At 36.8% G+C, this 26,651-nt stretch overlaps 1 protein-coding gene across 7 annotated transcripts in view; it reads right to left on the bottom strand.

Moving 5' to 3' along the window:
* Positions 1-26,651, bottom strand: part of LOC122969172 (H-2 class I histocompatibility antigen, Q10 alpha chain-like) — a 223,634-nt gene that overhangs the window by 8,802 nt on the left and 188,181 nt on the right. For 3 of the 7 annotated variants that reach the window (XM_044334720.1, XM_044334724.1, XM_044334725.1), the window contains one exon: positions 26-310. The exons of 1 other annotated variant lie outside the window; for it this stretch is intronic. In XM_044334720.1, the coding sequence (XP_044190655.1) occupies positions 26-310 (285 nt within the window). Of the gene's footprint in view, positions 1-25; positions 311-1,455; positions 1,747-1,997; positions 2,271-3,381; positions 3,574-26,651 lie in introns of those variants that run through there. 3 more of the 7 variants (XM_044334721.1, XM_044334723.1, XM_044334722.1) reach the window with 2 other exon arrangements.

The raw sequence follows: 26,651 nt of genomic DNA on the forward strand, positions 1-26,651 counted from the left end.
AAATTGAAATAAGAAAGTTTCTTACCCCAAATCTTCTTTACATATACATTGGATGCTCTGTGAGTGACTTCACATCTGTATGAAGCAACATCACTCCTTAAAATCTCCACACTGTCTCTTCTCTGGTAGGTGTCGTCTTCATTTGGTCGAACGCCTGAGGTCTCCAATCCGTCCTCTTTAGTCAGAACACGGCCGTCTCTTTTGATCTCCAGTTTGATGTCTTTTGGGTAGAAACCTGTGGCCAGGCAGGTCAACATGACGATTGTCTCAGTTTTGGTGTTCGTAGCAAACACGTACACATCTGGCGGAGCTGGAAAGAGAAAACGTTAGGTGAGTTCATGTTTGCAAGGAGGCTACATAGCATTATGCTAAACTACACATGTGATACTGTTTGTACCATCCTCATAATAAACTGAACTAATAGAATCTGTTGCTACAACTACTACAACAAATAGTGACAATGATATCTTTAATTATAACAAAAGTATAACACAAAAACATACTTGTGATACTAAACTTAGCAACATAAAAACACTGCTGCTATGACACACACTTCATTTCATTATTTCTGCTCTTTCTCAAAACAATTTTCTGAGATTTGAAGATCATCTTTGTTATTTAATATGGTGTTTACGAGGGTTGGGTTCCAATAGCTGGTTCTCTTTGTATTTGGTTCCATGATGGCAAAGTACCGGATTTGCTGAGCTCCAGGGCTAATTTCTTTTATTAGCAAAGACTGGTGTACAGAGCAGACGGGGAACAGTTTTCTCATTTACAGTATATAATGTAGCTGACACTGTCCGTCTTCTATCAGCTGTAGCCAATGAATATTAACGCCTTGAGTAACTTGACATATTGACAGTTAAATCAGCTTCAGTTGTCAAAATCTCCCGCTCAAACTTTAATTTATATCATATTAATTATTTAAGTTAATCAACTTAATAGTTCAGAATCAGGACTTCCAGTATTTAAAACAAGTAGCTTGTGAAAAATAAAGTGTACAAGTAGGCTACAGCAGTTATTTAAATGTGTCAGATACATATTTAATCAGTATTTAATATCTTCTGCTGCTCATCTCACTTTCAGGTTGTTGCAACAGGCTGTAAAATGGCATTGAAACTTAACTTAACTTACAAATGTTGAAAGCTGAACCTCAGTGGATTCAAAAGGATTCAGAGTCAATAAAATACTATTGAACCATAATCCTAGTGAAGTGCTGTTTGTTGATGGGAAATGTTGCCACATCTGGACCTGACAATTTTCCATGACTAAAATTCAGGAAGACAAAAAAAAGCCAGATTTTGTGTGAATACCAATAATATCAAGACCCGCTGATTTCATGTTTGACGTTGTAACAACCTGCATAGTAATCCTTCTATTACTAAAGCCACTTATATAATCTATAATCTCTAGTAATAATGGAAAAATGCAGAAATGATTTTCTGTCATACATACGGGCTGCTTGCAGCTGCTTTTGTCCGTATGGCAGGAACTTGTTCAACCACTCTATACAGTCGTTCTCCAGGTAGCCTTTGGTGTATTCTGTTAGTCCCTGTTCATCATCCCACTTTATCTTGGTCGGGACTGCTGTCTTACTAGGGGCAACCCAGACTGCTTTGGTGTCATTGAAGAACAGGAAGTCTCGTCCATCATAGTTGTACCTGTCCACGCCACGACTAAACGTCACACTGCCATCAGGCCTCGTCTCACCCTCACAGCCGTGCATCCACTGAAGAATATGGACATCTAAAGGGGAGTGACAGTGAAATAAATTACAAAGAATGAGGGCATGGAAAAATGCAGCAAATAATTACAATTAAAACCGTTTAATTTAAGCAAATTAGAAGTTATCACTTGTTCCTGATTTAAGGAAAAAACAGCTTCATTTTTGCTGGAACATTTATCTTTACTAAAGGTATTACAGTTGTTAATTTCATAGTGTTAATTATTGATTCATCTAAAAGTGATCCCAGTCTGACACATTTCATGGATCTTACCATCATCAGTTTGATTCATTCGTTTCTTCAGGATGTCGATGTTGTCTTTGAACCACTGCTGCTTGCTCTGGCGGGACTGTGTGCCTTTCTCCCAGTAGTCTGCTGGAAGTCGCTCTTTCATCCAGGGCTGCTTGGGAACTTTTCTCCTGAGATCACTGTCATAGTAGTCGATCATCCTGCCGTCCATCAGACCCAAGGCTGTGAACTCATGAATGCCCGGAAGTCCAACAGGTTTGGAGAAGGCAGTGTAGATGTAAGTGAGGGAATGTTTCTCTGACAGTCACACAGATGAAAGACAGACAGACATGTTTACAGACGAGGTAGATGAGCTCCAGCAGATTTGACTTAATGCTTTGGACTCTTAACAATCTATTTACTGGCATCAATCAGAATATTTAGCCACATGTATGAGGCAACACACTCAGAGAACAACCACCAAACAATAAGTTCAAGGAGATTATAGCATAACATGCATCATTACTATCACAAAGAATAATTTGATTAAATACAAGCACCTAGTTGCTAAGACAGTACTATAACATGATTATAATATATCAAATTAATTTAAAAGATTTAAAAGATCTGATGTGGAAAAAAAATGACCAATTAATTACCAATTACCATTTTCAGCGAGCCATAACGTGGAAAATGTGCAACTGTGGGACAACGATTTTACAAGTTGAAGATATCTAATAATAATCTAATAATGTGGAACAATCCCTGAAAATTTCAAGCATCTAACATAAATAGTTCAAAAGTAATGACTAATGGAACTTCGTGAGTCTTCATGACATGGAACAACGCAGCAAATAATTACAATTAAAACAGTTTAATTTAAGCTAATTAGAGGCTAATAGTTTCAGTTTTCTATTCGAGCACAAATGACAAACTTTCTGTAGTCATCTGTTCTTTTTACTTTCTTTTATGTATCAGTACATTCTTCTTTTTTTAGGTTTTGGACTGTTGGTTGGACAAAACCAACAATTTTCTCATGTAATATTTAAAAACGAACAATTATTTGAGTCATCATGAAAATAATCGTCAGGTTAATCTATAATTAAAATAATTATCATTTCTATAGTTATGATGATGTCCTTGTTTTATCTGTTTAGTATTTAAAACAGAAAAATAAACTCGTGGCCACATTGAAATCATCCTGACATGTTACATAAGCAGGCGATAAATTACTAATGATTCTAATAAAGTCTTTGATCAATTTTTCCATGTCTGTTTTGATGTAATAGGCCTATGGAATAAGAGAACTTTACAAAAACTGAAAAACTCTCATTATGAATAGATTAAACTCAAATAATCACAGAAATCTGATTACTTTCGCATTTAACCGGAGTCATATTAATGTGTTAAAAAAAAAAAACTCCTTTACCGCTGTTTACCGTCAGTCCCGTCCCCAAAAGGACGAAAACTGCGATGAAATACATCCAACACCACAAAGTAAACTCTGTGTACGTTTGTAAAAGTCCGTTTTGTCCGATGGATCTTCTCTTTTTTCTATTATGTGCCTACTCGTCTCCTCTCTCCTCCGTCCTGATACCTGCACCCCGGAAATCGATCTCATGGCCTCATGCTCAAAGATTTCTCAATTCCTAAAATGCATCTCGACGAGAGAGGAGTCTTTCCGGAGGAGCTATGAGCGAGGACACACAGGTGTATCTTTTTTTCTCTTCTCCCAACTTTATTGATAACAGTGAAACTCAAACAACACAAGTTTTAAGAACAAAAAGAGGAAACCGAGTACCAGGGAATTCAGTGATGACATAAAAAAACATTTGGAAAAAGGGTTGTGCAAGAAGCTTTTTACATTCACTAAAAGCAAACCAATACGTGCCTTTCTTAGAAGCAAGTTATTTTTGACATTTCTGATAAAATCATGATAATCTTTATTTTTAAAGAACTTTTCAAAATCCACGTTCACAAAATAAGCAAAATAAAAAAAGACAAATCATCAAATCATTACTAAAAAAACTGATAAAAACAGTGTTGGATTAAAAAAAGACCATTTGAAAAGAAATAAATACAGAACTAAATACAGTAAAATCAGGAAAGGCTCCAACTCCCTCCAAATGCTCTGACCCCCCAAAATTTACTTAAAGTATCAAAAGTACAAGTATATTCATAATTCAAAATGGTCACACATACTGTATTAACAGCACTGTGCAAATGTTTTAGGCGCCTTAGATGTTTAGGTTCTTATCCATAATGCAGTACGATCAGGGAGACGTACTCCAAACATCCAGCCAGAGTCATAAAGAACTATCTTCAGCTAAAGAAGAACAAGGAGTCCTGCAACAGATGGTCTGGACCCCACAGAGCCCTGATCTCAACATCATGGAGTCAATCTAAATGAAAGTTTATACAACTAAAAATTAATCAATCCAAATTTAGTTTAAGATATTCTGAGTGAAAAGACTCAAAAGATTCTGTTAAAAGACCAACGGAGCCAGAACATTTCATGACATTTCAATGGGAATTTGTCATTTGAAGACTAAACTTTCACTTTAATGTGATGTCTTTCCTAAATTGTTAACATGGATTCAAAATAAAAAAAATTATGACAAACTTTTTAGACAGAAAATGTAAATGTAAATTTTATATTTGTCACTACAGTCTGACAATTCTAAAAAGAAAATAAATCAGATCAACATTTGGATTATAATACATTCACATCAGAGCCTGAAAAAGGTAAAAAAAAATAAAATAAAAAAAAACAAGGTAAAAGTGTTAAAACAGAAAATATATTACATGTATTTAACCCACCAGGTAAAGATGCAAAAATCATCTGTTTAAGCAGCAGTGGATTTGATGTCATTTAATGTAATATAAGATTTAAAAAGTGATCAAGTGAGCATTAAACATTGTTACTTGTTGAAGCAGCTGTAAACACTGAACAGTCCATCATACAATCATTAACAATTATACAAATGTCCAAATACAAAAATACAATTATCTTGTATTTTTGGAGAGAAAACATGTTCATGTTGACCTTTCTCTAAAGATCGAGAACACAAACCAGACAGCTTTATACCAGCAAAGTTAAAGACAGTCAGGTCCCTAAATGGACACTTCAACAAACCGTTACACCTTCTTACAAACAAGAATGGTCATAGGATGATGTCACAGAGACCTGATGGTCAGTCAGTAACTTCAAACAAGGACATCCTTCAAATTTAGCTCAACTAGGTACCTGATGATCCACAGTTTGTAAAACAGTAGGATTAAGACAAAGACATCTCTAGATAAACCCCAGAGGTCAGCAAACAACCCTCAGATACAAACAAGTTCAAGAGTTCAACTAACCTAGGAGGTAGAATTTCTTATTCCACAGTGTCACAGTGATGTTACATCACATTGAATAGAGAACAAACACTGAGCCTTTAGTTTAAAAACGTGTGTAAAATATATAATACATAGAAGAAATACATCAAATGATAACCACTATTTAAATCTCTTTCACAAGTGCAATTTACAAGCATGAATTTTTTGCTCAGCACCTCATAACTCTGACTTTATTTCATGATCTGTCTTCAGGCTTTTCAAAACATCTCATCAAATTTAGCCATTACTAATTCTAGACAAGTTCTTGTCTGAAATACATTATCAACAGCTACTTCAAGTAAAAACACTTATTCTTACCCTCTTGCATAAATCTACTGTAGCATTTAACATTTGCTTCAGTAACTGTGATTAATGATCTCTAAACTTTTTGTTTATATTACATTCATTTGTGTTAGTGTTTAGTGTTTCTTTCACCATGACTTTGAGGTTCAGCTTAAAGAGACATGGAAGAATTTTTTCACCCATTTAAGGCAATCAATGGAAGAAAACTACAAAGAAAGAATATGTGAAATCTGTTGGAACATTATTCCAGAGTAATCAGGACTCCTCAAACTATCACACTTACTAAAGTTCAAACCCAATCCCTGTAGTGTCTGTACTTTAAAATCACTGCTGAAACATTACAACCACAAAGTAGTGTCTTTTTACTACGACTGTTCTCATCATCATCATCATCATCATCAAATGATCAATTAATTTGGAAAACTGTTTAAAGAGGCTCTCTGGCTCTCTTTGGTTCTTCTGGTTTTTCAAACTCCCCTTTTTACTTTATATCCCCTGTCCAGTAGTAATGCATTTTTTTATCTGGCAAGTTGGTTCCTCTCAGACTTAAGGAGATGCTGACCGTTGTCTTGAACTGTTGTCTGCAAGAATGAACAGATGTGTTACTTTCTATACATGAACTAATGCTGCTTTTCTATGTATCTTGTGAGGCTGAGATGCATTTTTGGTATTAACTTTTCATTTATCCAAATTACAAAACATATTTTCTCAGTTACCTCTAGTAATATCTAGTCATGAAGATAGTATGTTAAGGTTTTTGTAATTTGGGTGTAACTCCTTTAAACCTTTAATTTATCTCTTGCTGCCACTTGAAACTGTAAAAACACGAACCTGTGTGGTGCAGATTTCAATCAGTGAACAGAGGATACTTACCAGAACCCCCAGGGGGACTAGAGACATCAGAGTCACCACTGTTGAGAGACCCTTCAGACCCTGTGAAGAAAAGAAAATGCATTGAGGTTTGTAATAACTGCTTATATCCAATCTGTGTTTTCTGGACTGCTTCTGATTTATTTATTCTCTGAGGATACAACGGAAACTAAAGATAAAATGCTTTAAAATACTGTTTCAGGACCTGAGTCAATGTCTGCAAAGGAAGAGCGTTCTTTATGTTATAAATGATGATATATAATAGATTAAAGTGATGTAACATCACAACAGTTTCAGACATTAACAAATGTTTTGATGGTTTCCTGTAACACCATTAACACCAGCACCTCCTAACTTCACTTCCTGTTTGGTTTAAAACTTCAAAGATTAAACTCAGTCATCTATTGTTTTTTAATCTATTATTCAAATTACATGGACATTGGTGGGTGCAGAGTTGGGCAATATGGACAAAACACTGAAAATAAACATTTTTTACCATGTGATTTATAATTAATCATTATTTTAAAGTCAACTAAAACATAATGTTTGATTTTTAATAAACAGTAAAAGTATTTAAGATCTCATGTTGGGCCAGACTTTGGTCATATTTAGATTATTAATTTAGACATAATAATTGTCAACCTTTTTCATATTAATAATATGGTGAGACAATCAATAATAAAATGATCTCATTATCAAAACAGTATTTCATTATGTAACACTGACATCAGAATCTGTACAAAGTCATGTAGCTCAGCAGCTGACATCATGTCTTCCTACAGGAAAACTTTTACCTTTCTCTTTCTTCTCGTCCTTCAGGAGACATTTGTTCACGTCTTCATCATTGGGAAGTTGTGGGAAGACTGATAAAACACACACACAAAATTAAAGACTACAATCTGCTTTAATGTATTACATTAATTTTTTACATGATCTTATAATGCTCTCAGGTTTGTCAACATCACGTGTGTGAGAGGAAGAAATCATAGAAAATCAACATAATGGTGCGTTGGCTCCGATCATTTATGGTGGTGTGAAAGCTGTCAAACCCTGCTGCAGACCAAACAACCAGGTTTTTTTCTCCAAAAGCATCTTAAAGCTATGACGAAACTGTAAAATCCATCTTATGAACCTTCTACAGTTTCAGAGGTTTGTTTCCAAAAAGCATCATAACTGACGACGCTCTTACAAACAAACAAAGATGAACGAGTGACTCCTGAACACTCGCAGGAGGCTCAAAGCATCTTAAGAACCTACAGCAGGAACCAAAAACTACATGTTTTATTCAAGTTTTCACTGTTTTTCTTCATGAAAAACTATAGACTCAAAAATGAACACTGATGTTCTATAAGTGACGTTGATGTAAAAGGAAGAATTAGAAAATAAAACTAAACTAAACCAACAGACACAAAAATGAATCCAACAATTAATCTTCCAGTTTGTGTCTTCATCGTCCTCCTCTCCCTCTTCTTGCATCATATATTCATCTCTACTGGCTGAAACTTCCCCAGTGGTATATTTTCAGGTTCTTTTCTTTAGATTTATGTGTATGTTTGCTTCACGCTGACATACAGCAGGTCTGATACAGAAATGATGATGAAATGACGCAAAGTCATGAAACCTCCACTGCTTCATTTTAGTTTTTAGGTCTGGACTTGGATTAGATTTCTCTTATTGTAGTTAAAATCAAGTCAAATTTATTTATGTAGCACATTTCATATGACAGGGGTAAATTCAATGTGCTTAAAAACAAGTAAAGATCATATGTGACAAAAATATATAACATTACATTAACATTACATATATAAAACAAAACAAATAAGATAAAACATAAAATAAGGAGATGTTACATATATAAAAACATATAAGCATATAAAATTAAAAGGTGAGAAGGTATTACAATAAGAGAGTAGGGTAAGAGGGTATTATTATTATCATTGTTAAAAGAAATAACAATAATACTGTTTCTAAAATGAAGGTTTTACCCATTAACCTAACTAAAAGCTTGTGAAAAAGGATATGTTTTTAGTCTGCTTTTAAAGGAAGACACTGTTGTAACAGTCCTGCGTTCATGTGCTAGAGAATTCCAGAGAGTACGACCATAATGGCTGAAGGCACCATGAGGTGATTTAGTATTAATTCTTGGTATAGTGAGGAGACCTTTATTTGATGATCTCAGGGGTCTGTCCGGCGTGTATTCAGAGAGCATGTTAACAACGTAGGAGGGAGCTAGTGATGAATGATAAGAAATATTTTAAAATCAATTCTTTGCTTTACTGGGAGTCAGTGAAGAGAAATTAAAACAGGAGTGATGTGTTCACACCTTTTGGTTTTGGTTAATACTCTGGCTGCAGCATTCTGGATAAGCTGGAGTTTATTAAGCCTTTGTTTTGCCAGTCCAGCAAAGAGTCCATTACAATAGTCTAGTCGACTGGAAATGAATGCATGAACCAACTTTTCAGAATCTGACTGTGACAGGAAAGATCTAACTTTGGATATATTTCTAAGATGATAAAAAGCAGTCTCAGAGATATTGGAAATGTGCTTCTGAAAGTTAAGATCAGCGACATGCTCACAGGGTTTTACCGACATGGGGAGTTAACAAAGAGTGAATCTGGTGCCTCAAAGCCTTCGGACCTGCTAAAAGAATCTCTGTTTTGTCTTCATTTAGCTGCAAGAAATTTTTGGCCATCCAATATTTAACTTCAGTAATGCACTGGAAAAATTGCAGTGCATTAAAGCTGCTGCTGAATCACTGCATATGACTGAGTTGTCTGGTTTATTGTCCTCTATCCACCAAAGTGCACATTAATATTGCCAACATCTCTGCTGTGAATACTGACATCTGATATGTCCGTTTGTCCGTTGCAGATGAGACTTAACTTCTTTGACTATATCTCCTGATTTCTATCTTTTGTTATTATTCAGTGTGCATAGATCAACTTCAGGTTCTGGGATTATCCATGATGGTACAACTGACCAACAGACTGGAGGGCACACATTAATATTAATAATACCTATTTCTCTCCCCCTCAGATTTTCACTTATGTCCAAAGTTTGTTTTGGCGTTTCTCCATCTACTTCTGCTTTAAGAGAGGTGATTGAATTTTTGTCCAATCTGCGCAATCAGCTGGGTAGCGCGCTATGTCCAATTCAACAGCGTGTGATACCCAGCTGGACAACGCACGTGCTGTCAAATTGGACATTGCGGGCTATTGACTGGGTTGCACACTATGATGATGCAGGATGATTGGATAGGTGGTGCATGGTTTGGATACTGGGTGTCTGGTAACTGGATAGGTGGTGTGCAGTTTGGGTAGGGTTTTGTATTAAAGGGCTACCCATAAATTTTCATTTTAGTTTTAATCTCATCTTCAGAGTATGTTATATTGTTATATATCTGATATATTCTTTCCAAAAAAGAATAATTACCAGTTTAAAATCCTAGAAATATCATCTACTCCTTCTCCCTCACTTCTGACTGTGTGGACATACTGTGGATTTTGGCCTCCATCACTTCCATTGAAAGCACATTTGAAGGATCTTTTAACATCCAGTATGAACAGGAAGAATGATTACAGTGAGGAAAACCTCTTTCACTGTTCATATGGACACCTGACTGTTGTTTTAAGACACACTTGAAAAATTGTGAATTTGTCCTTTAAAGCCTCAGTCAATGTTTTTCTGATGGGAAAGAAAGAAAGTAGTTACCTTGGACATCGTTGGTTGTGGCTGGCAGAGTGGTGACTGTAAATAAAGACAACATTAACACTACTAATAAACAGCTGCACTTATTAAAATTCAAAATATACATATCCATTTTTTAACTGAGGAAAGTGTGAAGTTCATGATTCAGAGTTTACAGACAGGGCTGCCTTAACTAATGATTTGACTTACTGACCATCTTTTAATTTGAGTCAATGCGTCTGATAAAACGTGGAGCTTTTTCTGTCTCTACATCCTTACTTTTGATTTTCTTTTTAAATGATCAGGATTGTTTGGTCTTTGGTTGGTTTGGTTTGTCTTTTGGTCTGTAAGTCTATATTCTTGCTGTGTTTACAGAAATGACTGATACCAGTTAAATTTGGTTTATTCAGACATTTGGGATTCCTTCATCATGCTGCCTCCCTCTGAGTCATTGTTGTAACATTATAAACATCTTTAGCACCAAAACATTTAACATTTCAAACTTTAAAAGAATCCATAGCAGAAAAGTAAAGCACTTACCTGTGGCAGCAGGACCTTCATCAAGTGGTTTACCTGTGAAAGTTAACACACACACAAAAAAATAGCTAAACTTTTTAAATAGTTAAACTAACTATTGTCAAGTTCATTGTACAGAAGTTACAGCCTGGCCAGGACTAACTAAAAGGATTAAGTTGCCGTCAACAAATCAGTGCTTCCTGGACTGCTTTCTATTTATTAATTATACTAACAAGTATTGTGTGATATATCTTATTCCTCTGTGCCGTAGAGCTCTGTTGACCTCTGTGGCTCCGTGGTCAATGAGTCACACCGCTGTACTGGGTGACATGTTCCTTCATCAACATGAACACACTGTCCTTTATTTTGACTCAATCCTGCACACACATTCCTGCTGCCAGAAATACTCACAACAGTTCAAATGTGGATTCATTCACCGCTGAAAATAGTCCCCAACAAATACCCTATTTCCTCTGTTTGTTTGTTAAAAACTACAGTGACAAAATGACTGAGACTTTTTTAAAAACATGAAACTAAATATTTGTGAGCAGTTTTTAAGATTTATGTCTTCAGTAGGAAACAACGGGTGTAATGGCAATTTTCATTTTTCGATGTCCCTTCTTTTCCTGTTTTTCCAGTTTGCCATTAATACACAGGTAGGTTAGGTTAGGAGTGATCTTACGCAGATTCAAAAACAGATTTTCCAGTCGGTTGGCTGCCGTTTAATTTGTTGTTTTATTGAAGTATTTGTATATGTCATGAACATACCAGGTTTCTGTCCTGCCAGCTGTAGTGTGCGTCTGTTATTGGTCTGGTAAGAACTGTATGTGCTCCACCTGCCTGTGCCTCCCGTTTCCTGTCACCTATGCCCCTACATATGCAACCTTGTGCATCTAATGTCCGCCACCCAGTGTCCAAAATATTACTGCAAGTTATAACTAAACAAATGACATGCCAACAATCAATATAAATGGCTCCTGCAACAGGCTTGAGGTTGAGAGCCACAGACAAGGAGGGGAAGTTGAAAAGTATTGAGAGACAGACTCATCACTTTGTTGGTTTTACTTGTTGACAATAATAAATATATATAACACCAATCTTATCCTATAAGCTAAGCAACTGAACTTGTGATTTGACTGAACAGCTTTTAAAGAATCAATGTAATTTTTTTTTTAGTCTTTTAGCCCCAAACATTTTTATGGACAAAGCCCCTGAAGTCCAGAAAGAAGGTATTTTTTATTTTGTGGCAAAGAGATGTTATATTGTGTGCAGAAACTAATCTTTAATACAAAAATTTCAGTAAGAACAAGTTATTTAAAAAGGTGTGCTTAAGACAGCTTTATACCTCTACAGAAGCAAAGTTAAAGACAGTCAGGTCTCTAAATGGACACTTCAACAAACGTTACACCTTCTTACAAACAAGAAGGGTCATAGGATGATGTCACAGAGACCTGATGGTCAGTCAGTAACTTCAAACAAGGACATCATTCAAATTTAGCTCAACTAGGTACCTGATGATCCACACAGTTTCTAAAACAGTAGGATTAATAAAAGTAGCAGTTTTTCCTTTATTAGGGCCCAAGCACCTAGCGGTTCGCTCACACTCTCCATTCAAATATATGAGTATTTTTCTGTGTTCAGCTGCAGTTACTTATTGTCTCACCTGACAGTACACATGTCAATCAAACTTTGACCAGGTCATGTGGCTTAAAAGTCTTTCCTTTTCTAAAAATAGACTTGATGAAAATTAGGAAAATAATTTGTTTTACACACAAACTCATTATGAGTTTTCAATTTACTAATTGAAATTCAAGTGAAAGGGCCCAAAACCTGCATAAGTTTGATGACACAGGTGTGAGCAAGACAGACATGTCTCACCCTGCAGAAAATGCTCATCCTGTCAATCACACTTTCAAAATAAAAGCACACCACACTTATAAGAAATATCCCTCATTTTTAAAAAGCAAAATGATCTTTTTCCGACGGACCAGAGTGCGAGGTCCCGACCAACGCTGCTTGCAGCTTTAATTATTAGGGCCTGAGCCCAAAAGGGGCAAAGACCCTATTGTATTTTGTGTGTTTGTTTCTTTCTTCTTCTTCTTCTCATTCTTTCTTTATTATTACGCCACTTCAACCCTTAATTTGACCCCCTAAACATGCTCAAAAACTCACCAAATTTGGCACGCACATCAGGTCTGGTGAAAAATTAAATAAAATGTAAAAATTATCCCCCAAAGTGCCAAAATGTGCTCTATAGCGCCACCTATGTATCTAATATGGCCGCCACGGCCCGTAGGAATGTCGTAGAGAGATCGAACCAAAACTCAATTATTCATCTCATCAAGACCTACAAATCATACGCAGATACCCCTGACCTAAATCCAACAGGAAGTCCGCAATATGCCCATCAAAGTACCACTTTGTGCCAATTTTGGACCCCCAAGAAACGCTATTTCCTCCTAGGGCGTTAATGGTATCGGCTTCAAACTTGAATACATGACTTATGACACTGTGCTGAACAAAAGTTGTTAAAAACTTTGTAATAACTCCAACGGTTTAGATATTGTAAGCCCTGAAAATTGTAGTGCCACATCACACCTTACAATGTAAACCAATGGGGAGGCAATCTCTAGGCATGGACTTTGAGTCAAACAAATGGTTCTGATACCTAAACTAAAAGTCTGACCACTTTGAAACCTGTATCAATGGATTGGCAACGAAATTTCCTAAAAAAAATGTGATTTTTAATGTAGGATTTGTCCAAAGTCATGGGATTTATCAGGATATTTCACAAGAGTGACATTCTCCTCTCCAACTGAGAGGGAGAGAGAGAGAATAGGAGGGGGGGATGGGTGTGGCGGTTGAATGGAGCTCATTGAGTGAGAGTAACAGTTTAGTGATAAAGTGCTGCAGAAAAATAAAATCAAAACTAAAATTTGTATCTCTGTACTGCAGTTTTTCCTTTATTAAGGCCCGAGCACCTGGCGGTTCACTCACACTCTCCATTCAAATATATGAGTATTTTTCTGTGTCCAGCTGCAGTTACTTATTGTCTCTACACACCTGACAGTACACATGTCAATCAAACTTTGACCAGGTCATGTGGGTTAAAAGTCTTTCCTTTTCTAAAAATAAACTTGATAAAAATTAGGAAATTAATTTGTTTTACACACAAACTCATCAAAAGTTTTCAATTTACTAATTGAAATTCAAGTGAATGGGCCCAAAACTTGCATGATTTTGATGACACAGGTGTGAGTAAGACAGACATGTCTCACCCTGCAGAAAATTCTCATCCTCGCACCATTGAGATTTGATGCTTCGTGATGACAGAGGAAATTGCTATAACTTTAGTGCAAATGCTCCAGTCTGCACCAAACTTTACATGTTTGATAAGACTCTCGGCCTGAACACGTCTACATGACAATATTCCATCAGTGATGCAAACTGGCTGACTAGCGCCCCCTACAAAATTTCAGCGAAGCAGCCCCAGCAGCAGGCAAAACAGTGGACAAAGGAAGTGATGTTTATCTCCTTCTTGCACTGTCTGAAAACAGCCCGGATCTGAAGACATCTACATACCCGTGACAGAAGCCCTTCGGTTGCGCCGTGGCCCGACGTGCGCAGAGGCGCGAGGGCCCGTTCAACGCTGCTTGCAGCTTTAATTAAATACTTTGTTCTTGTTTTTGTGTTATCTGTCAATTTAATGTCTCGTCTGGTTTTTCAAGCTTCCCTTTTTACTTTATATCCCCTGTCCAGTAGTAAGGCTTTTTTTAATCTTCCCCTCAGACCTCAGACTGTTCCTTAAGGAGACCCTCATTGGGCTGAACTCTCGTCTGAGTCGTTGTCTGCAAGAATTAACAGACACGTTACTTTCTATAACGTACTGAAGCTGCTTTTCTACGTATCTCGTGATACTAATGTGCATTTTTGGCATTAACATTTACTTTATCCAAATTGCATAACACATTTTCTCATTCACCTCTCATAACATTTAGCCATGAAGATAGTATGTTAAGTTTTTATAATTTGGGTGTAATTCCTTTAAACATTTAATTTATCTCTTGCTGCCACTTGAAACTGTCAAAGCATGAACCTGCGTGGTGCAGCTTTCAATCAATCAACAGAAGATACTTACCAGAGACATCAGGGGCACGCATGTTGAGAGACTCATAAGACCCTGTGAAGAAAAGAAAATGCATTGAGGTATGTAATAACTGCTCATATGCAATCTGTGCTTTCTGGACTGCTTTTGATTTATTTATTCTCTGAGGATACAACGGAAACTAAAGATAAAATGCTTTAAAATACTGTTTCAGGACCTGAGTCAATGTCTGCAGAGGAAGAGCTTTCTTTATGTTATAAATGATTATATATAATAGATTAAAGTGATGTAACATCACAACAGTTTCAGAAATTAACAAAATGTTTTGATGGTTTCCTGTAACACCATTAACACCAGCACCTCCTAACTTCACTTCCTGTTTGGTTTAAAACTTCAAAGATTAAACTCAGTCATCTATTGTTTTTTAATCTATTATTCAAATTATATGGACATTGGTGGGTGCAGAGTTGGGTAATATGGACAAAACACTGAAAACAAACATTTTTTACCATGTGATTTATAATTAATAATTATTTTAAAGTCAACTAAAACATAATGTTTGATTTTTAATAAATAGTAAAAGTATTTAAGGTCTCATGTTGGGCCAGACTTTGGTCATATTTAGATTATTAATTTAGACATAACGATTGTCAACCTTTTTCATATTAATAATATGGTGAGATAATCAATAATAAAATGATCTCATTATCAAAACAGTATTTCATTATGTAACACTGACATCAGAATCTGTACAAAGTCATGTAGCTCAGCAGCTGACATCATGTCTTCCTACAGGAAAACTTTTACCTTTCTCTTCCTTCTCATCCGCCAGGAGACGTTTGTTCACGTCTTCATCATTGGGAAGTTGTCGGGAGACACTGACTACACACACGCACGCGCACACACACACACACACACACAAAATTAAAGACTAAAATCTGCTTTACTGCATTACATTAATTTTTTACATGATCTTATAATATTCTCAGGTTTGTCGACATCACATGTGTGAGAGGAAGAAATCATAGAAAATCAACATAATGGTGCGTTGGCTCTGATCATTTATGGTGGTGTGAAAGCTGTCAAACCCTGCTGCAGACCAAACAACCAGGTTTTTTCCCCAAAAGCATCTTAAATCTATGACGAAATAGTAAAATCCATCTTATGAACCTTCTACAGTTTCAGAGGTTTGTTTATCTAAAAGCATCATAACTGACGACGCTCTTACAATCAAAGATGAACGAGTGACTCCTGAACATTCGCAGGAGGCTCAAAGCATCTTAAGAACCTACAGCAGGAATCAAAAGCCACATGTTTTATGTTAAGTTTTCATTGTTTTTGTTCGTTAAAGGAATATATAAAGGAAAACTAAACAAACCAACAAACACAAAAGTTAATCCAACAATTTAAGCTATAATATGTAATTATTCTGCATTAAAATGTCTAAAAACAACTAGACCTATGTTATATATGTTGTTGAGTTGTGTACTCACATTATCCCAAATGTTTCCAACAATTTTCAAACCCAGAGAAATCTGTAATTTTAATCAAGGTAAGGGACCGTTTCATTTGGTCGCATGTCAATGGCGTCATACCTCCTCTACCAAAGAGTAAACACGCACAAGATGCATACAAGGTAATACATCGGCGTTGTGGTTGTTCCACAGAAACTGTTATAAATTGACTTTTATTCAGTTTTAAGCCACATTTTCATGATAAATTTTGGTTGTTTTTAACTATATCTTTTAGCCGGAAGAAGGATTTTAGTCATTGGACGTCTGGATCTCAAGTTATCAGAGAAATAAACTGGACAAACGTTAGCAGCAGCTCAGCTAACAGCCCCTCCAGGAAGTCCGGTGCTCGCCAAACATCGTCGGAGAAATATTGATTTTTTAGGTGAAACAGCTTTAATTAGTATTTTTAACGATTTTAATCTGCGTGTACGTTTGTTTTCTGCAGAGGACCTCTGCAGATAATTCGGCTCCTGATAAAATATCCTGAACAATGAACACTGGAGTAATCTTATCCCGGGGAAGTTGGTTATTTAACAATGAAGACAACAACTCCCATGATCCCTTGCTACTTCACACCATCATCACACTCTGTCTTTTGTTATTGTTTTGATTGAGACCCCTAATGGCTGAAATTACATATTGTACATTTAATATGCTAGTTTGTGTCTTCATCGTCCTCCTCTCCCTCTTCTTGTATCATATATTCATCTCTACTGGCTGAAACTTCCCCAGTGGTATATTTTCAGGTTCTTTTCTTTAGATTTATGTGTATGTTTGCTTCACACTGACATACAGCAGGTCTGATACAGAAATGATGATGAAATGACGCAAAGTCAATAAACTTATGCTGCTTCATTTCAGTTTTAATCTGATCTTCAGAGTAACGTTAACGCAGCTAAATCAAAGTTTACTTTCTTAAAGATCCCCTCCAGACATGTATAAAGACATAAAAATAATCTATGTCTAATGATAATGTGTCCGATATAGTTTTTCCACAATAAAAGAATAATTACCAGTTTAAAATCCTAGAAATATCATCTACTCCTTCTCCCTCACTTCTGACTGTGTGGACACACTGTGGATTTTGGCCTCCATCACTTCCATTGAAAGCACATTTGAAGGATCTTTTAATATCCAGTATGAACAGGAGGAATGATTACAGCGAGGAAAACCTCTTTCACTGTTCATATGGACACCTGACTGTTGTTTTAAGACACACTTGAAAAACTTTAAAGCCTCAGTCAGTGTTTTTCTGAATAAAGACAACATTAACACTACTAATAAACAGTTGCACTTATTAAAATTCAAAATATAAATATCCATTTTTTAACTGAGGAAAGTGTGAAGTTCATGATTCAGAGTTTACAGACAGGGCTGCCTTAACTAATGATTTGACTTACTGACCATCTTCTCTTAATATGAGTCAATGCGTCTGATAAAACGTGGAGCTTTTTCTGTCTCTACATCCTCTTTGATTTTTTTTTTTTTTGTTTAATAATCAGGATTGTTTGGTCTTTGGTTGGTTTGGTTTGTCTTTTGGTCTATAAGTCTATATTCTTGCTGTGTTTACAGAAATGACTGATACCAGTTAGACTTCTGAAGGTGAACTGGTAATGTATGGCAGAGGCTCGTGTCCAGAAGGTCTGCCTCAGGTTGGTGATTTATGTCTGAACAACTGCACCTGTCCACTCAGTGGCTCCTAGCCAACCTACAAGAGGCCCTTCCTCCTCCTCTGTCTCGGCTTTTTTTACACTTGAATTTATTAATAAAGTTAAATCTGGTTTATTCAGACATTTGGGATTCTTTCATCATGCTGCCTCTCTCTGAGTCATTGTTGTAACATTATAAACATCTTTAGCACCAAAATATTTAACATTTCAATCTTTAAAAGAATCCACAGCAGGAAAATAAAAGCATGTCATCAAGACGTATACCTCTGAATAAACACAAATTTAACACACAAAACCCAAAAACAACTAAATTAACAAATTACAGCCTGGCCAGGACTAACTAAAAGGATTAATTTGGTATGAAAACAGCAAAAACAACAAACTGATCAAACTGAAAAGCATGAACCTGCGTGGTGCAGCTTTCAATCAGTCAATCAAAGATACTTACCACAGGCAGAACCACAGTGGCTGCAATAACCAGTACACCCTGTGAAGAAAAGAAAATGCATCAAGGTTTGTGTTAACGTGTTTGGGAACCTGCTTATATCTTATCTCTGCTTCCTGGACTGCTTTCTATTTATTAATTATACTAACAAGTATTGTGTGATATATCTTATTCCTCTGTGCCGTAGAGCTCTGTTGACCTCTGTGGCTCCGTGGTCAATGAGTCACACCGCTGCACTGGGTGACATGTTCCTTCATCAACATGAACACACTGTCCTTTATTTTGACTCAATCCTGCACACACAGTCCTGCTGCCAGAAATACTCACAACAGTTCAAATGTGGATTCATCCACCGCTGAAAATAGTCCCCAACAAATACACTATTTCCTCTGTTTGTTTGTTAAAAACTACAGTGACAAAATGACTGAGACTTTTAAAACATGAAACTAAATATTTCTGATCTACGTCTTCAGTAGGAAGTAACGAGCTTGAAGTTGAGAGCCACAGACAGGGAGGGACGTTGACAAGTATGTAGAGACAGACTCATCACTTTGTTGGTTTTACTTGTTGACAATAAGAAATATATTTAACACCAGTCTGATCCTATAAGCTAAGTAAGTCTGAGCAAAGCTGTAACCTTCAAGTAAAAGATAAGAAATAAAATAGTTACCTTGATTATTGTTGCGTCCACCTCCTCCTGTTAATAAAGACAACATTAACACATTAATGAACAGCTGAACTTATTACTACTCCTAAACTACATAACTGATTCTAAATTTGGAAAAGCCTCTAACTGAAGAACATTGTGAGAGTTTAAAGACTGCAGAGGACTAACTTAAGACTTGGGACACCTCTTCTAATCCAACAGCTGGATTTATTTCAATTCCAAACATACATATCCATTTTTCAACTGAGAAAAATGATTATCTGAAATTAGTAACTTGCAGAACTTGTGGTTTAACTGAGCAGCTTTTAAAGAATCAATTTGTAATTTTTGTTTTTTTGACCCCAAACATTTTTATGGACAAAGCCCCTGAAGTCCAGAAAAAAGATATTTTTTATTTTTATATTTGCTTATGGCTTCAGAGACCTAGACACTGATTTATAGATTGTCTACACATGACAAAACGTTCTCAGCTTTCATTTATTAAGTGTCAAATTACTGAAGTACACATTCTATGCATGTATTTTCACTTTATTTGATCTCATTTTAATTAATGTTATCAAGTGGGTTTTATTTTCTATCTTATGTTACAATAATGTTTTTACATGTTTTTATGTTCTTACATAAAAATTACATGCACTTGGTGCATGTAATTTCTTTTGTTGTAAAGCACTTTGAGCTGCATTTCTTGTATGAAAGGTGTCATACAAATAAAGTTATTATTATTATTGTTGTTAAATTATCAATCAACTTTGAAAACCCTTTAAAGAAGCTCTCTGAGCTTAATTAAATACTTTGTTCTTGTTTTTGTGTTATCTGTCAATTTAATGTCTCTTCTGGTTTTTCAAACTCCCCTTTTTGCTTTATATCCTCTGTCCAGTAGTAGCGCTTCTTTTCTAAGGCCCTTCCTCCTCCTCTGTCTCAGCTTTTTTTACACTTTAATTTATTAATAAAGTTAAAGTTGGTTTATTCAGACATTTGGGATTCCTTCATCATGCTGCCTCCCTCTGAGTCATTGTTGTAACATTATAAACATTCATTGCACCAAAACATTTAACATTTCAAACTTTAAAAGAATCCACAGCAGAAAAGTAAAGCACTTACCTGGGGCAGCAGGAACTTCAGGAAGTGGTACATCTGTAAATAAACACAAAGTTAACACACAAAAAACAAAAACAGCTAAACTAACTATTGTCAAGTTCATTGTACAGAAGTTACAGCCTGGCCAGGACTAACTAAAAGGATTAAGTTGCCGTCAACAAATCAGTGCTTCCTGGACTGCTTTCTATTTATTAATTATACTAACAAGTATTGTGTGATATATCTTATTCCTCTGTGCCGTAGAGCTCTGTTGACCTCTGTGGCTCCGTGGTCAATGAGTCACACCGCTGTACTGGGTGACATGTTCCTTCATCAACATGAACACACTGTCCTTTATTTAGACTCAATCCTGCACACACAGTCCTGCTGCCAGAAATACTCACAACAGTTCAAATGTGGATTCATCCACCGCTGAAAATAGTCCCCAACAAATACACTATTTCCTCTGTTTGTTTGTTAAAAACTACAGTGACAAAATGACTGAGACTTTATTAAAAACATGAAACTAAATATTTCTGATCTACGTCTTCAGTAGGAAGTAACGAGCTTGAAGTTGAGAGCCACAGACAGGGAGGGACGTTGACAAGTATGTAGAGACAGACTCATCACTTTGTTGGTTTTACTTGTTGACAATAAGAAATATATTTAACACCAGTCTGATCCTATAAGCTAAGTAAGTCTGACCAAAGCTGTAACCTTCAAGTAAAAGAGAAGAAATAAAATAGTTACCTTGATGATTGTTGCGTCCACCTCCTCCTGTTAATAAAGACAACATTAACACATTAATGAACAGCTGAACTTATTACTACTCCTAAACTACATAACTGATTCTAAATCTGGAAAAGCCTCTAACTGAAGAACATCATGACTTGGGACAAAACAAACAGCTGGACTTATTTCAATTCCAAACATGCATATCCATTTTTCAATTGAGAAAAATGATTATCTGAAATTAGTAACTTGCAGAACTTGTGGTTTAACTGAGCAGCTTTTAAAGACTCAATTTGTGGTTTTTGTTTTTTTGACCCCAAACATTTTTATGGACAAAGCCCCTGAAGACCAGACAGAAGATATTTTTAATTTTGGGGCAAAGAGATGTTATATTGTGTGCAAAAAACAATCTTTTATACATTTTTTTAGTAGGAACAAGTTATTTAAAAGGTGTGTTTGAGTTTAGGATAGCTACTTAATGCTTCTAGTGCTTCTATAACATGGCCCTCAATTATTCATGGATGTCAAGTCAATGACATGGTCTGAAACTGTTTAGTCCCTCCATTAGATAAATCTATTGTCCTTTAAATTACACAGCGTTAAATTACACAGTTTGAACACTGATTTAATTTGAGGACAATCCCAGAGCAGTAGGACTTCAACTGTATGAAATTCAGAGGTGAAAATAAAACTTTATCAAATTTGATTCTCTCAGTTTTGAGGCGATGAGAGCAAGTTGCATGATAGAGAAGAACTATATGAATGTATAGTTCATTATATCTTTCCAACATGGTAACAACTTGTGTCCACCTCTGTCTCAGCTTTTTTTAAACTTTAACTTAACTTAAACAGTTAAATCTGGTTTATCCAGACAGGTTCATCATTCCTCCCTCTGAGTCATTGTTGTAACATTATAAACATCCTTAACAACTTGTGTGCACTGTATGAATGTTTTTCACATAATATGCTCAAACAAAATAAATACAACAATCTTTTGGGACTTCAGGGGCTGCACAAATGAAATCTATATGTATAACTGAAGCATTTTACTTTTAGATGAAATATTAGCATTATGTGTTGTTCCACAGATCATATTGAAAACTAGAAACCGACTGTCCTGCTTTGTTTAAAAATAAATAAATGGCGCCACGTTTTGTTTACAACAGCAGTGACGAAGCATTTTAAGTTTCTTACTGCTCCGATTAGATTTTTTCAACAAAACACATAAAACTGCTTTTTCTGCTCCAAATTATCTCATTTCTGCCTGTTTGGATTTAAATTTCAGTTCAGCCAAATTCTCTAATCGTGACGTAAAAGACTCTGAGGTTCATTTCAGCCGCTGCATCAAGTATAAATATCAGAACTCTGCTAACTGTAATCTCAGTTTGTTCCTCTCACACAGAGCTGCTGAAGACGTTAACAGGTCTGATAAGAGACGTCATGCTGCTCAGAGAACCCTGGTTATACAAATAATTTATTCCTTTTCTGTGGCAGTAAACACAACACATGGGCCCGCTGATAACTAACTGTATTAAAAGCTGTATGATGTATGTATTATGTGCTGTATTATAAAGACATTCAGACTGATGACGGTAACATTAACATGATAAACCGCAGGGCCACAGCTACGTACTGACACTCCCTCACAGACACACACACACCTGAGAGCTTCTCGTAGTGAATGTGCTTCTAGTGACGGTCCAAACTCCGGCGGACACAGAGAGTCTGACAGCAGCTGCTCATGGCCGGTTATCTCTGACTACCAGCTCTACATCTGTTCATGCTACACTGAGCGGTGGTCAGTCTTAATCCACTCTCGTCGACGTCCCCGTACCTCCCGCATCACGCACTACGTAGCCACGAGGCCACGCCCCCTACAGTCATCCTGTGCACATCTTTTAAATATGCTGGGATGGAGGGAGCTAGCAGAGTTTGACTGTGTAGTTACTCTTTAAATCAAGTTAAAGACATAAAAAACAACTGTTAAGGAAATAGAGCTTTTCAATTGTTTGCTGGAAAACTTGCAGGAATCAGTTTCTTTTCTTAGTAGATCTAGTTTTTTTGAGGAATTAAATGTTTTACATATTTTCTTTTAAAAAGGATATTGAATAAAATATGGGAAAAAACATATCACACTCCACTGGTACCTTGTTGTTGAGAAAACACAATTATTATATATATATATATATATATTGCACCCACCAAGCAGCACGACAGCCACGATGATGACAAGGAGGAGCAGGAGGAGCACAACCACAATCACTCCAGCAATAATGCCTGCGTTGTTTCCTCCAGGAGGGTCAGGAAATTTATGATCTAAAACACAGAAAACATTTACATTAGTTTCACATTTAGTTCACTTTTAACATCATTAATATTTAGTTTCATGTGACTCAGTGTTGATGCATGGTACTAAAATGTAGACGTGATAATCAGTGATAATGTGATAAAAGTGATGATACAATTTAATGACACAAAATAACATGAAATGTGGAGACTATGTCAAGAGTCAAAAAGGATTCTTACCAAAAAGGCCAAAATTTCAAATTCAAAAAGTTGGTTCTTGCCAGTTAATGTTGTGTTTTTTCTCTTGTAGCTACTAACTGTGGTGCTAAAAATGAATGAATCCACCTCATCTTCAATAAAGAAACATTTAAACACATTTTGAATATTAAAGCTGCAAGCAGCGTTGAACGGGCCTTCGCGCCCTTGCGCACGTCGGGCTGCGGCGCAGTCAGCTAAGTTTCTGGGAACCAAGAAAACGTTTGGAGATGATCAGTGTGAGAGTCTTTTGACACACAATACTAACCAGTGTCTCTCTGTGAGCCCACCCCTCTGTTTATCACAGACAATTATGAATTATGAAATCAAAATATTGTTAACCTTAATCAATAAATCAGGCACCAACTGTAGGATCTGTGAGGAACACAGTTGATTATTTGCCATAATTATCAATTATCAAAAATAATTAACTAATTATAACAATTAATAGAATTATTAATATGAACTAACAAATACAGGGCACCACCCGGAAACCGGGATCAATAACCAAACAAGGTAATCTCATAAAAGGAGTTCACCTAGAATGTTAATATCTGAGAGATATCAACATTCAAGGGTGAACAAAGAAGGGTGAATTCAAGCTCTGACTCCTTTAATCAGCCACTTTTCACAATATTACACACAATAATGACAAAAGAACTTCTCTTTAAAGATATAACATTGTTTATTAAACTTTGCAAAATAACAAGTTAACAAATGCTTCATTCAATAAACAGCTATTCTAAAATCTAATTCTACCAAACAAAACACAAACAGCTTTGCACAGGGTTGGACACATGCAGGGGAATGCGTGTGTGTGTGTATGTGTGTGCGCGAGACAAGATGGCGACGGGGCCTGACGTGATGACGTCGTCGGTCTGCGACGCAGACGTGACTGTGGGAGTGAGTCACGTCACGCGAGGCCCGGATGGCAGAAGTACGGCGGTGTCTTGGCTAGACAAAAACAAGATGGCGCCGCCTGGTAGACGGCGTCTTGCTCTCATCCAATTCCGTGAAAAACATGTGTCTGATGGCGGATAAGGAAACAACGCCAAGCTTTGTCCGACGTTATCTGACCATCAGATGTGCAAAACGATGTTGGTGCGTGTATCTGTGCGCGCGTGAGTGTGTGTGTTAGTCACAAGAGGGGGAGGAGGGAAAGTGGTCGTGAGAGGAAGAGAAGCGGATCTTTTGTCCACAGAGAGTGCACGTACGGACGGCAGTCTGTAATGCACATTGTCTGGTTTCTGATCGACAGAGCAGTTTACTTTCTCACTCACGGTGGCACAAACACAGCAGTAGTCCCGAGCGGGACAAACACAAAACAGTCTAGCGTAGTGAACATAACTAACAGGCAGCAAACTTAAAATACTCCTCAGAGTAAAGCAGAGAAAAATGGACTCGGCGGTCAGTCAACTCACACAACAAGAACAATAGCAATAAAGCTAAAAAGCTAAATGCTAAACAACAGCAACTGATGCTGAAAAGAACACACAACTAACACTGTCTATGCCCAGACTTATGCCTCTTACTTGGTCGCTTCAAAAAGCGAGCAGGGTGTGTGTGTGTAGTCCGTCTTAATGTCCAACTTTGTTCTTGGCTCAGAGGCAGACGGTGCCGTTCTCGCACGTTCGGCGAAGATCACGGCAGCTGGCTCTGAGTGGAGTGGCAGAGAGAACAGCAGAGTCGACTCGGCGAAGACGAGCAGGGCAGAGCCGTTCCACGTTATCCTGAAGAAACTTCTTTTCTTCTTTCTCGGGGGAATTTGAGGACGCTGGTTGCAGCAGCGGTCTCTCTCGGATCCAGAAATGTGTTTGGGTGAACACGGGCAAAGTCTCGTCTCGTCTGACGAGGGGAGTCTTCGATGAGGGGAAAACATGTTCATGGGGTAGTCAAGCTAACTCACAGGGGAACAGGAGTTACCCCTAGCTCAGTGACATGAGAAAGACGTGTATTTTGGGCGTGCTCGGTTATAAAGGGGTAGTGATGTCATGGCTGCGTCATCAGGACGCTCCGCTGTGCAGGATCGTCTCCGCCAATGAGGGACCAATGTTGACTGTTCCCTGCTGAGGTGTGAAAATCGCAAAGCATCCTTGGAAATGGAGTTTGCAATGGTCTGCCATTGTCTGTAACCAGCATTTTGGCGCTATGCCTTTGTCTCTACACATTAATCCTGTCTGTCTAACAAAGTAAAAAAAAAAACTTCTGCTCCGGAACTCCAGCCTTCCTGAGTTCTTCCCTCATATAGGCTATAGTCTTTCTTGATCATTAGGACAATATATGATTACATGTGTAATAGTCTCCTCAGCCAAGTGGGAAAAAATATGTGCATATATCAACATCAGCAATTGGCAAAAATTACAGTCAAAAACTGATCATCTTGAATAATCATGATCCCAATATTGAACAAAAATGATCGTGACTATGATTTTTGCCATAATCAAGCACCCCTAAAAACAACAAATTGTGATTTACATACACACACACACACAGAGTTTAAATATGTATGTGATAAATTGTAAATATGTATGTAATGAATTGTTTTCTTTAAGAAACTGTTACTTGAACATTTTTCAGTGTGCTCCTAAAGTTATATGTATGCTCCTAATTTCTTTCATTTAGGAGCACATGTACTCCTTGGAAAAAAGTAAGGATTGAACACTGCTTTCAGTGTCTAGAAGCACTAAGTAAGTGGAGTGTGGCACAGTCCAAGGGCTTCTGTCACAGGCAGTAGATGTTTACTTTACCCATCCCCCCCTCCCATTCTCTCTCTCCCTCTCAGCTGGAAGGAAGGATTTCAGAGTGATCTTCTTGTGAAATATCCTCATAAATCCCATGACTTTGGCCAAATCCTACATAAAAATTACATTTTTCTGTAGGAATTTTCGTTGCGAATCCATTGATACAGGTTTGAAAGTGGTCGGACTTATAGTTTAGACGTAAGACGACCCAGTTTGGCACAAAGTCCATGCCCAGAGATTGCCTCCCCATTGGTTTACATTGTAAGGTGTGATGTTGCACTCCAACTTTCAGGGCTTACTAAATCTAAACCGTTCGAGTTATTACAAAGTTTTTAATAACTTTTGCTCAGCACAGTGTAATGAGTCATGTAGTAAAGTTCGAAGCCGATACCATTAACGCCCTAGGAGGAGATAGCATTTATTCAAGGTCCAAAAAATCATACTTTGAAATTG

This window comes from Thunnus albacares, chromosome 19, assembly GCF_914725855.1.
Source record: "Thunnus albacares chromosome 19, fThuAlb1.1, whole genome shotgun sequence".
Lineage (NCBI taxonomy): Eukaryota > Metazoa > Chordata > Actinopteri > Scombriformes > Scombridae > Thunnus > Thunnus albacares.